Below are 14789 nucleotides of genomic sequence, written 5' to 3'. Positions count from 1 at the left end.
TGAGCTGCAACATCAGTATTTTGTATCAAAATGGCCAAAATACTTGTCCAAGCATCGTTGCCCTCATGTGACAGATCTCAGATGCTTTTGTGGAAAGTTAGCCAAAAGCAATAGACAATGCCATCACTTCTGTTTCATTTTTACTGAAAAACAACAACAAAGTGACTGTAATGACTTGTAGTCAGAGTCTCAGTAGCTTTTGGAGGACTGTTACTTTGCTGAAATTCTGCCCTTTGTTTAAGCTTTGTTTGACAAATGCTTTATAAATGAGCAGAAGAGGTGGTTTATGTTTCATTAATGAGGCTGATAGTGGTTAATTACTGAAGTTACGTAAACAGTCCAATACCAGATCAAGCGGAATGGGTCAGTTATGTAGAGAAGATCCAGCTGGAGTAGATACGACTTCCTTTAACTATTCAGATACCAGACAAGCTACAGAGATCTAGAATCTCTAGTTCAGATGAACAAAGAACTCTGCTTAGCTTGAAAATTAATTCTCTCAACAGGTATCGATCTAGGGAAGCCCTTTCTTGATCTGCAGTTTCAGCACTCATCAAATTCTTAGACCTGACTGCATAAAGGCAGACATTCTATGTAGATTAGACTGCACAGAAGCTCACAGTTTGCACTAATGTCCTGGTTTCATTGGAATTTTCTTTCAGTTTGTGGCCAGCCATGGTGATCAAGGCCATTAGCAGCTAAACCCAGGGCAGCTGACCCAGGCTGGCCCACAGGTGTATTCTATATCATTAACATCAAGTTCAAAGGGAGGGCTTGCTGGGGAGAGGTGGGGCTTTTTATTGTCTCCTTGCATCTCTCCTTCCTGTTCCCAAGGATTGTTATTCCTGGAGCAACTTGCTGCAACTTTGTAGCTAAGTATAATTTTATGTGTTCTGTGTTATCATTAATATTGGTTTCTTTATTTTATTAAATCTGTTTAATTTTAACCCATGAGTCTCCCTCCTTTTCCTAATTCCCTTCCTTGGCTGGGGAAAGGACATTAGATGAGAGGAAAAACTGCTATTGTTTAGCCCTGGGTGTGGGCTAAATGCAGACAACTAATAATGGAAAACAGGCTGCAGAAGTGGTGCAGCACAAGGTGTTTAGGTCAGACTGATATCAGTGTATCTGATTATTTTCTATGGAAAACATGAGTCCCTTATTCTGCACTTCAGTGCCACTTCTAGATTTTGGCTCATCACATGGCTTGTTCAGCCAGTATTTTCAGGTTGTATCTATATGCAACATTTTGTTTACTCACCTCTAGTTAGTAAAGCATGCTTGGAGTATATGATTTTTTCTTTTGCCCATTAAAATGGCACTAGGCATGTTACTAATCAGAGACTTTGTCAGTATTTTACAAAACTGATGTACGTAAGGAAAAATAACAGAAAATAAAGCTGGAAGACATTTCAGAAGTCCCTTCTCCTTTATAGATCAAAATAACTCAGAGGGAACAATTCAGAAGTTCTATCAGGTAGCTCAAACCGATCTTCAAAACATCTAGTGATGAAGATTGTACAGGCAACTTACTCCAGTGTTATTTTTACTACTGTAATTGCTTTCTCTAGTATCTAATTCAAATCTTCCTTACTCTTAAAAAAGCTTTTTATTTCTTGATTCTTCACAAGCATGGAAAACAGTTTATTTTCCTCTTTGCAGCAGTTCTTTATGTGACTCAAGTGGGCTCTCAGGTCTCCCATTTTTATTGTTACACTAAGCTTTGAAGAGGAGAAGTGATCTTTTAAAATAATGCAATTTATGTATTTAATGTGGACCAGTCACCTGGTCTGAATCACTCCATGGCTATGCAAAATAGTTTTATTACTCGCCTTTGAAGGGTAATGTCAGTTTGCTGTGTATTGTGCCACAGATCCATGAAAACCTATTGTCCCTAAGACTATTTTAAGTGACTTTGCAGTAAGATAACCAACAGGAAGTGAGTTTTTTCCTTTTGCCATCTAATTCCATGAAGTGTACAACAGAACCATTTTTTCCTGAGGTAAACTGGGAATTGCTTACACAGAAGAAAAGTGACCTCCTAACTAACAATCATTTTATGTTATGGAGGCACGCATGAGCCCTATCTGTGCTGCATCAACACAGGTATGTCAGAATTGGAATAGGGAGAACAAGGTAAGTGTTTTGTGTTTGAACATATTGGCCTAATCAAGTGTCTCCAAATTCAATTATTATGTCATGTAGATATCTCCGAATAATACTATTGCAATAATTTCTCTAGCTGGGAAATGAACATTATCCATTAACACTCAGACATGTTAATGTTAAGCAATCAAAATGGGAGAATTTGAAATGCTACAAAGCAGAATATTTAGTAATTGGACAGGGAGAACTCTGGGAAACAGTGACGTGAGGGTCCATGGCCTCTGTCCCTGATGACCCAGTTATTATTTGATTTATGTGGACTTGCAGCTGCCCTTGCTTTGACCCCTGAAAAGGCTGTGTGGGAAGTTTGTGTCTCAGAGCTGTAGCATTGCTCTGCAGAGTGTCTGGAGCCTAGTGTATGCACAGAAACTGATAAATAGGGAAAAGGCCCAGTTTGCTCCAGCTGGACTCAAGAGCTAGGATCAGCGCTACAGCCCAGCGGACTCAACTCTGGAAGCAAGAAACTCTCTGGAACTACCGTAAGTATTTAATTTACTTCTCTGAATGCTCTGGGATTATAAATTGTTGCTCTAGCCATTAATCAATTTGCCATGTGAAAATATTTCAGGCATTGGGCTTTTTTCTCCTTTTTTCCTTTTTTCCCTTTCTTTTTAAATGGCTGACTAAATGAAAATAGAAAACATGCACTTTTGAATTTGATATCCTACTGCCAAGAATTTGTTCCAACAGTACTTAATTTGACATACAGAGTGAAGGAAAACTACTTTTAAGTTCAATTATGTTTCCTCCCAAAGTACCTGGAAAACTGTAAGTTTCAAACAACTTCTAGCCTCTTATTTTACAATGTATAAAAATTATACCTTTGAAATAATTATTCATGGGATAACAATTCCAAAGGAAGATTTCAAGATAATTGCAACATAGTCAATTAGTGAAATAAGCCAATTCCTATTATGGTTATTATGTGACAAGGAAGGAACATACTTAATGAGAAGCGGGATTTCTTCGAACAGCAGCTTTGGGGAGCTTCTTGGCACATTAAAACTGGGAGAAACAGGTAAAACCTTAATGATGCATATAAGCTGCATATAGCATCAATCAAGTGATCCTACAACTTCCCCTGCAAAATCATTCTTTAATTACAGTAATTAGTGATTACTGAATTGCTTGAGTGAAACTGAATATATCATCTGGCATCACACATAGTTGCCACAGATTGTGCTCAGGTTTTTTTTGTTTTCAGTTTTTGCTTTAAATTTCACAAATTAAAAAAATAAGCTATGCTTTCCAGAAGCAAAAAAAGTAGAGTGATTAACACTGAGATGGAAATGTGCTGTCTAGTTCCACTACATGATCATTAACATGCCACAAGGTGTGTTAAATAAATGGTGAAGACCTTGAGTCCCTAACATTCCCTGTAAACAAGAAATTTCCCTATGACTCCACTGTCAAAATATTTATGATAGCAGTCAAAGTACTGTCAATACATACCTCTTAAAGAGCTCCCTGGAGCCTCTTCTGCAAGAAGTATGTTTTGCATCTTAATAAATCTAATAATATAAGTTGATGACATGTTACTTTATGATATGGGATTTTATAGCAATAAAAATGATAAAAACAACATCTTTCACCATAACTAACAATAAATAGATGTACAGTGTGTATTCTAGTCTGAACATGTACATTCTGTTAAGGGATTGGTTTGTGATTTTACTTTACTTTTATCAGTTAACAGCTCTTTTTTTCTTTAATGGCTTCCATCTTTGATAAATTGAAAATTCCTTCAGTTAGGAGTAATAACTGAATGTTGCTGAATTTTTGTATTAGATGGATCACCAGCTCCTTGAGTCAACGTACATTCCAGTTTATATTTCATGTTATTAATTCAGAAGACTGGCTACTGTCAAAACTAAGCCTGTAAAAGTGCAACATTTTCAAACATGCTTAAGCAGCCTAGAGTCTAGGTCACATCTTCTGGGAAAAAAAAAAACCCAAAACAAACCATTAAGTTCTCCCACTTGTAGAGGCTTTTAAAATTAAAAACAAACACCTTTCCCCCCACCCCTGCCCCCATGCCCCTGCCAAACAATCAGGATTTCACATGTGAAAATACCCAGCAGAAATAGCACCTCAAAAGTAACTGAGAAGGAAAAGCAGGGAACAGCATGTGCCTTTATGCAGACAACATTTTCTTTCAGGTTAGTATGTCTGACCAAGGACTGAAGACTTTTATCCTGTTACTGCTTGTGATTCTACAAAACAAGTTATTAACTGAAAACAAAAGAAGATTAATTTTTTATTTCTACTTTTTAGGCTAAAGACCTTTATGCATCATCTCTGGGAATATATTTTTTTTTTTTGCTTCCATTTTAAGGCACACATACACAAAACGTATGGCTACATCCTGAGCATACAGAAAAGAGAAAAATGGGTGCAAAATATTTTAGTTTGGGAATGGCATGACCATAACTGCCCCAAACAGCCAAAGCTCTTGCTCCAATCTTATTTCAACTTTGTCCAAGTTATTATGTTTTGAAAATTACAACTGGGCACGTATGCTACATTCTGTGAAGGATTCCACAGCTTCACAGCGTGTAGCTAAGCTTGTGTGCGTGCAGAACTTACTTGCCTGCATGGCAAAGGGTTAATGTATGTGTGTGGGGGCTGAGGAAGTGTCCTTCAGGTCATGGTTCGCTACCAGTGAGGTGTGAGAGATTAGGGATGGCTACTGAACTTTTGAGAGACCAGCATATAATGCCTTGTGAAATTTCAGCGACTCCTGAAGTTCGGAGGAGACTGACTCGTATATAAGGGGTGAGGCAAAGATTGTAACATATGACTATGGCAGTCAATCTTAGAAATAATCAAAACTTTCCTGTCCTAGAAAATTAAGCTCCTTCCTTACATATCTTGTTCTGGTCTTCATATTTTTTGTTTTAAAAAGCCCAGTGCTATTTTATATCAGAAGATCAAGCTTTTTAATGCTAGTGCCAAGTGTCAGAAAATGAAACAGTTAACATTCATGCACAGGCATGACCATTAAGTCTCATTTCAAGACAGTAGAGCATTCCTCAAATAACCACTGGATTTACTATTAATACTGTTGTAACACTCTCTTAATTTGAGTTTCAATTTACAAAGTCTCATTCTAAGCTGCGAATTCTGTGGTTGCAACTGATAACTTTTATTAGCCATCAAATAAGTAAGAAGGGCTAAATCCTCAAATCCATTCTCATGCAATACCTAAATTGAGGAAACTTTGCCCAGTGAAAGTCTGCCTCCAAGATTTAGAATGTTTAATCAACTGACCACCTTGCATTTGGTAATACATACTTCATACTCCTAGTATTTTTATCAGACTGGATGAGTGTAATTTTATTTTAGCTTCTATTCTTTTATTATTATTATTTAAAGAAACTACTGGAATCCAAAAACACATTTCTTCAGCAAATACATCTTTTGGGGGAAAAATGTAGACTTTGCCCAGGCCAAATTGATCTAACTGATAAGAACCTCATGATTCAGTGAGTCATTTCTCTTTCAAACAAATATTTACTAGCAGAGATAACAAAAAAAAAATCAGCATTCCAACCTCACTGCATCTTTTCACCTTCTGCTGACAACACAAAGAGAAAGTGTTCAGTTTGAAAGATATGTCCAGTTTTGGGGAAAGGGATGTGTGTCTCTCAAGACTTTACTTTAGTTCAGATTCCCTGAAACAATATATTTGTTTTTGCAGCTGTAGCTAGGTATAGGTATTGCACAAAATCCAACATGTGAGTCTTTCAGGGAAGATCTTTAAACCAAATTTGCTCTGAATTCTTCATGAGGCATACATGGAGAATCCTGTTGCACATGTAGGCATTTGATTTTTCTATACTTTCCAAACACTTACTTGCCTCTTTCATCTTTTCTGTCTTTCCTGTCTGCTCAAGCAAAGCCTATGAATAGTTCACTGTCAAATTGTCTTGTAAAGTCCTTACTCAACGGGCATCAGATACCACATACTTTTAACCAGTGATGCTCTCATATGTTCCACACATGCAGAGGGACCAGGGAGCAAGGAAAATATTTCCTGCTTACTTCTCTAACTGCTACTGCATTGCCACTCAATTGCTAAGCAATACCACAGATTATCTATACACATGTAAAATCAAACCCAGCTGATATTAGTATCCATATAGACATTATTTTTTTTCTAAAACTCTTTTAAGAATTTTTAGAACATACTTTTTCAGAAGCTCTCTATGAAGTGAAATTACTGAAAAATAAGTTTTGAACTCAAAGCACAAAAGCTGCACCAACTGTGTCACTGTGAGGTCTCAGGACACTGTTATGGTGAACGTCAAAGTATTCAACCAGGAGCCCAGGCTCCTTCAATAATCAAGGGACAGAGAAAAGCTCTCTAGAGGGCAATACATCCCATATAAGAATCTTTTTTTTTTGGTCTTCATGGGATGCTTTGTACTCTTAAAGGAATACAGGCTTTTAAATTTGGAACCTAATGCAAATTAGGCAGTGCTTAAGTGGGACAAAACTGACTTTTACTGTATAAAACAGTGTTTACATGGGGAAGAAGAGGTATTCTATGCTGGCCTTTCCAGGCTATTTTCCTATATGTACTTGCTTCAAATTTGCATAAAAAGTGAATGAAGCAAATTCACTAAAAGCCTATCTTTGTGCAGAAACACAACATCCAACACATCTACATTAGTGCAAAAGCCCCAACTCATTCTGAAAGCAAGTTTTTTCTATCCAGTGAAGCTCCTTTTAATCTCTTCCTGAACTAGAGAATTTACCAATGATTAGTCTGATTCCCCACATGGTTCCATGTAAAATTAGGAGCAAAACAGTTCTAAATATCACTTGGATATTTAGGAATGGACTCTATCCTGAATCCATACTATTACGGCAATCAAATGTTTTGCAAACTCGTTGAAAGTATTATGTGACTTCACACATACCTCCGATTTTCTTACGATCTGCAAACTGTTTCATATTCTGGAGTTTTCTGGTTTTAGCTCTGTAGCTAAACCTACCCAGCAATTCTGTTTCACATGATGCTTCTCTTTTCCATTTCTCTAGGTTGACTTCTTAAAAGTCTATCACATAGCAAAGTGAATGAAACAGTGCAGTTGGGAGCAGAATATGGCAAATACATTTGTCACTCTACCTGATGGGTATTGTCTTCCTGAGCCCATACAGTACTATGGTGAGTAAAGCAAAATTTTTATATTATGAAAAAGCAGTATAATAAATCTGTGGAAATTCCCATTATTTCCTTCGTTTTAGCTTATCTTTACAAGCTCTTAGATGCTACACATTTGACTATCAAGCCCATACTGAAAGTGTATTGAAATATACTAGTATGTGCTCATACAGATGTTTGTACACAATGTGATTATGCTGACTGATCACTTCATATAAACATTACTGGTGCTGTCTCCCTTTGACTTGCATGAAGAAGATACAGGTTTTATTACAGTATTCCAGGTACATTACAAATAGATAATGGTTATTCTGTATCTTATAGAACTATAATTGCAATAACTAATTCGATTCTGGATGAGTAAAAGCAGGACCCAAAGCCCATTAAAAAGAAAAAGAGCTCCAAACTGCTTAAAAAAACACTTACCAATTTGTTTTTACAGGGGTTTGAACAATCCCAAAGGAAGAATGAAACATGATGCACGCTGCACAAGCTTTCTTCAGTACAGCTGTGTACATTTAAGGGGGGTTCGATAAAATTAAAACTCTACAGACAGAAAGCCAGGAAGAAGCTCTCTTCATAATTCTGTACATACATTTTGCTAAAATGAGATTTCTTAACTATAAAGGATTATATGTGAAAAAACACTAAATAAAACAAACCTCTGCTTTTTATTCTACTGAATTTCAACTTTAAGGTTCCTGTCACAGTAATTTTTACCACTCTAGTTTCTGGACCACATTTCTCTTGTGTGACGTTTTCAAAGTTATGTCTGAAATATGTATCAATGACAAACATTTCACTCACAAATTCACTTATGGGAAAATATTCTTCTGTAATGTGGACAACTAATAAAAACAACCTTTAAGTGTAAAATCAAAAGGTAGCTATATCATCAGTCGGCAAGTGATATTCAGTTACATACTAACAAGAATCCAGTGGCACCCACGTGACACTGCCCAAACTGTTACCAAGCCATTTTCACTACATCTAAGATTTTACTTAAAAACAGTACAGGTAGCACATTTAAAAATAATGTGTCAGACTGCCCTTCTGAAAATGTGTTCCTCTAATATTTATAATTCAATATTTAATCTATTAAACATTTTAAAATTTTCAAGTTGCTGATGTCAAGATATTATTCAGGTTTTTATTTCATTTTCAATTTCTTCCCTCTCTAGATGTTTTACCGGAACACATCAACTATCAACTGCAAGACACCGATTTTCAGACTGTGCCTTACTGCCAATACTCAACAGTTCAAATCCCCCCTCCAGTATTACAGTCACAACCTTCTCAGTCCCAATATGGCACGTATGGCCTGGACCCTCAGTACAGCGACGGGCAGTGTCTCATCAGCAGCTGTGAATTAAGCAAACCCCCTTTCATGGCTCCCCACATTGATGATGGTGGATGCCAAGGACTAAAACGACCAAGATTAAACCACTCTTCTTTGAGACTGAAGGGACAGGAGGAGCTGTGTGTTGTGTGTGGGGACAAGGCCTCAGGCTATCACTACAACGCACTTACCTGTGAAGGCTGTAAAGGTAAGAGGAGAGCAGGCTGATCTGTATCTTACCCAGGACCGTGGCCCTACAGTGTTCAACATGATGTTCCACATCTGTGATTTAAGCAAACAGATTTCATTGTTTTTAAAGTTGATTTTTCTACAGAGAATTGTAACTTATCTAAGGAACCCTTTATCTGACACGCTTACTTCTCATTCACATTTTTATAACATTTTTTTGAAGGAATGCTTTCTCAGCAAGTATGTAATATGCACATTTCGTGCAACTGATTTTTGCATTGATTATTCACTAGAATAGTGTCTGTTTAAGCAGGTACTGATTTTCTCATGACCATTTATTGTAGATTTAACTTGAGTGTTATTAATTTTACTTATTAAAATTAAATGAGAACAAATAATCATTATTTGCTACTTATATTTTAACTTGCTATATGGATGCTGTCTTGACTGGGTAAGGAAAATAGCTATTAATGTTAGTCAGAAAGAATTTATGGAAGTTTAATGAAGTCTGGTTCACTCAGTTTGCTCGTTACCAGGCAGGCACCACTGAGAGATGCAGTGCTATACACATAAAGTGACAAATATCAAATCAAAGCAATTGCTCTACAGTGTGGTAAGGTACAGCTTGACTTTTACCTACTCAAACAAAACACACTGAGAAATTATCTGGTTTTGAACCAGATAATTTGAGTGTTATTAATTTTACTTATTAAAATTAAATGAAAACAAATAATCATTAATTTTACTTATTAAAATTAAATGAAAACAAATAATCATTATTTGCTACTTATATTTTAACTTGCTATATGGATGCTGTCTTGACTGGGTAAGGAAAATAGCTATTAATATTAGTCAGAAAGAACAAGACATTACTATGTTGTTAAAAAGCAAATTTCAAATCAAGGTAATGTTTCCATTGTTAAAAAAAAACAAAAACAAAAACAAAAAACAAGAAAACCCAAAAGACACTTTAATTCTTTAAATCATTATGAGATAAAGCTCCTTAGATGCCTTCAGTCATAACCTGATCCTTGTCTGTAGGCTTCTTTCGACGCAGCATAACTAAAAATGCAGTATATCGATGCAAGAATGGTGGTCATTGTGAAATGGACATGTACATGCGAAGGAAATGTCAGGAATGTCGCTTGAAGAAGTGTAAAGCTGTGGGAATGCTAGCAGAATGTAAGTGCTCCTTCCATGCTGGCTACTTTACTAATCAACTCGGATAAAACCTTTTACAAAGTCAGTCTCTTCTCATTAGAGCTAAATGGTGTTGGTCTAAACTTCATTTAGCTGCAGGGAAATTGAACTTTGGAGTCTGTAGCACCTGTAGCATCCTCATCTGCAGAAACCGCCAATGCTTGGTAAGTATCTGCTGAAGTTAAGAGGACTGCCGTTGAAAGACATTACAAGAAAAAAAAGAAAGTACTAACAAGAGACAGCTAAATATCCAGAACCTTGACAGGACGGTAGTAAGCATATCAGATGTGCCTTTGTGTTTGGGAAAAAAAAAAAATTCCACAATTCTTTTCATGAAAAATTCTCACACTTGAATGTCACAGAGCCACAAGCAAGATAACATAAGAAGACTGCACACCCTCAGGCCTTTGGTGGATACCGAGCACTACCTCGCCTAATGAATAACACATTGCCATATTCTCTAGGAAGCATAGTTCCTTATAGGTGATGGCTCCTATGATGCAAGACTCATGCTGTCTCTAATAATAAAGGTGATTATTTCAAATTGTAATTATTTGAAAAATATATGTATTGATACACAGTTCCATGCCTCACAGGTTTGCTGACTGAAGTACAGTGCAAGTCAAAGCGACTCAGGAAGAATTTCAAACAGAAGAGCAGTTTTCTTCGCAACATAAAACTGGAAGATGAGGGACTGAATAGTAAGCACGTATCATCTACAACAAGATCTGGAAAAGTGGGATATTTTTCTATTTGAAATATCTCTTTTTTATAATTTATTTTTGCCCCAAGTCATTGTCACTTGATTGGTTTATTTTTTTCACAGATCCCAGAGAAAATGGAACTTACTCCAGGGGAACATCAGCTTCTTGACCACATTGTAGCAGCACACCAAAAATACACTATTCCCCTTGAGGAAGCAAAGAAGTTTGTACGTATACAGAACAATCTGCCTGCATGGCTAAGTTGTTATTATCCTAAGCACTGTGTCTTGGTTACATCAGATGTCTAAATGCTCTTTCATGCAGCTACAAGAAACTGCAAGTCCTGAGGAAAGTTTTCTCCATCTCTCTGAGACAGCAGTCGTCCATGTACAAGTGTTAGTGGATTTCACAAAAAGACTTCCAGGTAAGTTCTTTCCTTTGGGAAACATTACAGAATAGTGTGACTCTTTTTTTTTTTTTAAGAGGCAGAAACCATACCGATGGCATGAATCTGAGAAAAATACAGGCTTTAAGATAACTCCCATTCAACTGCCTATTTCATCTTTCTCCTGGTTTTGCTGGGATAGAATTGTAGAATCAATTTTCTGTTCAGAAAAGCTGCATTTTTGAGAAGACTGCAGCATCCGATATGGTGGGAACAAAGTTGGTAAGTTAGTATGCGGGTTTCCATGGCAATCAAGGCCATTAGCAGTTTCGAGTTAGCCAGGTGCTAAAGCCAGGAGGAGCGAAAGCTGGGGCAGCTGGCCCAGAGGCGTATTCCATACCATAAATGTCACGCTCACTATAAATTGGTAAGTTTGCTGGAGATGGCCCTTCTCCCCAATGGTCACCATCCCTGGAGGGGCTCCCCCCTCGTTCTACTCCTGAGACCTCCTCTCCCATTTGTTGTGACTGTTGCGCAGTGTTCGACATCAGCATTCATTGGGCTGAGTATAACTCTCTGTACTTATTGTTAGTATTAATATTAGTTTTGTTATTTTATTACATCTGTTTCCATTTCAACCCATGGGTCTCCCTTCCTTTTCCTGATTCCCCTTCTTGGCTGGGAAGGGGTCATTGGGTGACAGAACAGCAGGCTAGTTTAGCCCCTAGATGCAAGCTAAATGGAGACAATCTTCCAACTCTAATAATCAGGGTTACCATTTCCTTGTCATGAGGACAAGTTAGAAGCATTCACTGCAAACACTTGCTATGACTGGATTTTTCTTCCATTTCTGACATGGAGTAGAGATATTTTCTGAATACATGGACTTTAAAATACTACCTTGAGTGAATTACTACTTTAACACATTCTCCGAAATCCAGTTCAGTTTGCAATTTATTATATAGTCATCAAAGAAGAAAACGGATTTTCCTTCAAAGGAGAAGGCAGCATGGAAGGGACTTACCAGGTGCACCTATTCATATCTTCCTTTAATAAAGAACAAGGGAACATGCAATTAAATTCACTACATTTCAATGTAGAGTTGACAAAATAACATTTGACAGGGAGGGTGATAATTTTTTCTTTACTCTTTAAGTTGTAAAACTTACTGACAAAAGTCAATCAACAAGTCTAAAGCAAATAGTTGAGGTAATTCAGCACTACTGTGGAAAACATCTGAAAGAATGGATAAGCTGTTTGTTTTCTTATGTTACATATTCTGCTGTGATCAGGATTAAGAAAAGAATCAATAAAGTTCCTTTGCTCTTGAATTATAAGTGCAGATAGTGAGTCTGTCAAAAGATGAACATAATTTTTAAAAAGATCAGATATCAATGAATAAGGAGAATATGCACAGTCACTAAGCAATGTAGCAAATTTATAAGGTATTAGGCCATGTGATATAAATCAGATATTAAGAAGAAGTTTTTGATAAAGTCTTGCTTAGTCCCAAAATTTTTACTTGTATCTTTCTGTGAATCTTCTAACACTGGACACTGACAACTGCACTTTTCTTAGTTTAACTTGCAAACTAGCAAACAAGATCCCAATAGTCTTTGGTACATGCATGTTTAACTATGGCTCCTCCTTTCAAGTAAAGGCATTTATTGAAAAAATAATTTTATTAACCCATGTTAGGGGCTTAAATGCAGCCACAGCCTTCCTCGATTCTTAGCATGTATCTTTCCCTGCAGGATTTGAAAGTTTAGCAAGCGAAGATCAGATTGCGCTGCTAAAAGGGTCAACAGTTGAGGCAATGTTTTTGCGTTCAGCCCAAATATATAACCAAAGAATCAGTGAATGCCAACCATCAACAAGTGAAAGTAAGTTTGACTAACAAGCTTTCTATTAACACCAGTGGGAGGTTCTGCCATTTTGAAACAGTTTCCATTCATTTTAATTCACCTAATCTCAAATAATTTCCTCTTTAAGCATAGTGGTACTTAGAATAGTACCGGTAACTCCCATATACCTTCTATAGGCTTTTTTCCCAAAGACTGTACCAAAAAAAAAAAAAATTAATTTGATCTCTGTTTTCCTCCCATTGGTTCCAACGAAAGAGCAACATTTTTGTGTGTTTGCACAAATTGTGGGGCGGATGGATAATATTAGCTATATTAATGACATATATTGCATCAAGTTTAACATGAGACTTTGACCAACAGTAATATGCAACAAATGAACTTGGTGGTGGATGCTAAAAAGAACAATTTTTTCTGCCTGCATGGGTCTGGGAAAAACTCACACATTTTCAGGTATTTATCTGCAAAGCAGATACAGACAAATATTTAAAGTCACATTAAGCTTGGCTGGGAACTGTCATCTCTCTTCTTCCAGGTCATGTAAGACTTTCTGATCATGGGACATGTTGTCACATTCAAAACCTTGATAAAACCAACATTTATTCTTTGGAAATGTCTCACAACGAAGAGAGTCCAACTTCCACTACTACCACAGGTAATGGGGGTCTCGAAATCAAAATACTCGTGTATCTTTTGGTTTGCTGGCCCTGTTCTTAATCATACTAAGCAACACTGTCGGGTGTGGCCACTGCTCATTCTCTTCTCTTCCTCTCCCCTCCCTCAAGCTGCTTTGTTATGTGTGCAGGCATTACATCCTCATGGAAAGAATGGGTGGTGGTCATGCTTGCTTATATCCCAGGATAAAGCCTTCAGCTATACAGATCTAAAGCTCCACAGTACAACTGCAATACAACTTGTGTTACTATTTTAGAAATTACCAGTGTTTTCAGGAAGTTTGCTACCTATTTCATGCAGTGGAACAGCCTGGAGCCCTAAAAGATTAGGACAAAGATGATTTGTAATAGCAGTGCCTGTTTCTGCATTGAAATAACATTCTGATTATTTTATTTCATTTTTAAGGTATAACCGAGGAGTTCATTACCGCACTGTTTTACTTCTACAGAAGCATGGGGGAACTGAAAGTGACCGAGACCGAATATGCCCTGCTTGTAGCAACAACTGTGTTTTTTTCAGGTAAACTGGGAGGCGGTTCGCTGTTACGCGTGTCACAACGAGCTTTCGCTTGCCCCGGGCGCTGCCGCCTCCGCCCAGCGAGCCCCCAGGTGCGGCAGCGCTCCGCGCCCCCGCCTGCCGCGCCCCCGCCCGCTCGCCCCGCGGCCCCCGCCCGCTAACCGCGCTCTCCCGCCGCGCTCCCCCAGACCGCCCGCTCCTGAGGAACAAGCGGCACGTAGAAGAGTTGCAGGAGCCGCTCCTCGGCATCCTCTACAAGTACTCCAAGATCCATCACCCTGAGGACCCCCAGCACTTCGCCCGCCTTATCGGGCGCCTCACGGAACTGCGCACCCTCAACCACACGCACGCGGAGGTGCTGGTGACGTGGAGAACAAAGGACCCCAGGCTGACCTCCCTGCTCTGCGAGATCTGGGATCTGCACTAGGCGGCGACCCGCACGGCCCTGCGGCGCCGTGACAGACCCGCGCTCCGCCCCGCCTCGCGCAGCCCGGCGCGCGCCGCGCCCGCCGCCTCCCTTCCCGCCTCGGTCGCGCGCTTTGGCTTCCCGCCTTTTTGCCCTCCCTCAGCAGCCGGCGAGCTC

At 38.3% G+C, this 14789-nt stretch overlaps 1 protein-coding gene across 3 annotated transcripts; it reads left to right on the top strand.

Annotated features, from left to right (window-relative positions):
* Positions 1–1523: 1523 nt before the first annotated feature.
* LOC137674083 (bile acid receptor-like) lies at positions 1524–14678 on the top strand. 3 transcript variants are annotated; one of them, XM_068419224.1, is made up of 11 exons: positions 1524–2645; positions 7213–7339; positions 8518–8883; positions 9906–10046; positions 10661–10800; positions 10891–10995; positions 11093–11192; positions 12908–13036; positions 13551–13670; positions 14096–14209; positions 14395–14678. In XM_068419224.1, exons 2-11 carry the CDS (start codon positions 7249–7251, stop codon positions 14631–14633), a joined length of 1545 nt encoding a protein of 514 aa, XP_068275325.1. In that variant the 5' UTR covers positions 1524–2645; positions 7213–7248; the 3' UTR covers positions 14634–14678. The 3 variants fall into 3 exon arrangements, with proteins under 3 accessions (XP_068275325.1, XP_068275326.1, XP_068275327.1); XM_068419225.1 differs by lacking the exon at positions 1524–2645 and adding an exon at positions 2831–3184; XM_068419226.1 differs by lacking the exon at positions 1524–2645 and adding an exon at positions 4746–4941.
* Positions 14679–14789: the final 111 nt, after the last annotated feature.

The sequence above is a fragment of the Nyctibius grandis genome, chromosome 27, assembly GCF_013368605.1.
Source record: "Nyctibius grandis isolate bNycGra1 chromosome 27, bNycGra1.pri, whole genome shotgun sequence".
Classification (NCBI taxonomy): domain Eukaryota; kingdom Metazoa; phylum Chordata; class Aves; order Nyctibiiformes; family Nyctibiidae; genus Nyctibius; species Nyctibius grandis.
Note: the sequence above shows the minus strand (reverse complement) of the source record. Positions and strands in the feature narration are given on the sequence as shown.

Excerpts from the sequence above, each read along its gene's own strand:
- LOC137674083 (XM_068419224.1), top strand. The coding sequence starts at position 7,249 with ATGAAACAGTGCAGTTGGGAGCAGAATATGGCAAATACATTTGTCACT. Across the intron at positions 7,340-8,517 it reads TGAGCCCATACAGTACTATG|ATGTTTTACCGGAACACATC; the intron begins GTGAGTAAAGCA and ends TTCCCTCTCTAG. Across the intron at positions 14,210-14,394 it reads AACAACTGTGTTTTTTTCAG|ACCGCCCGCTCCTGAGGAAC; the intron begins GTAAACTGGGAG and ends GCGCTCCCCCAG.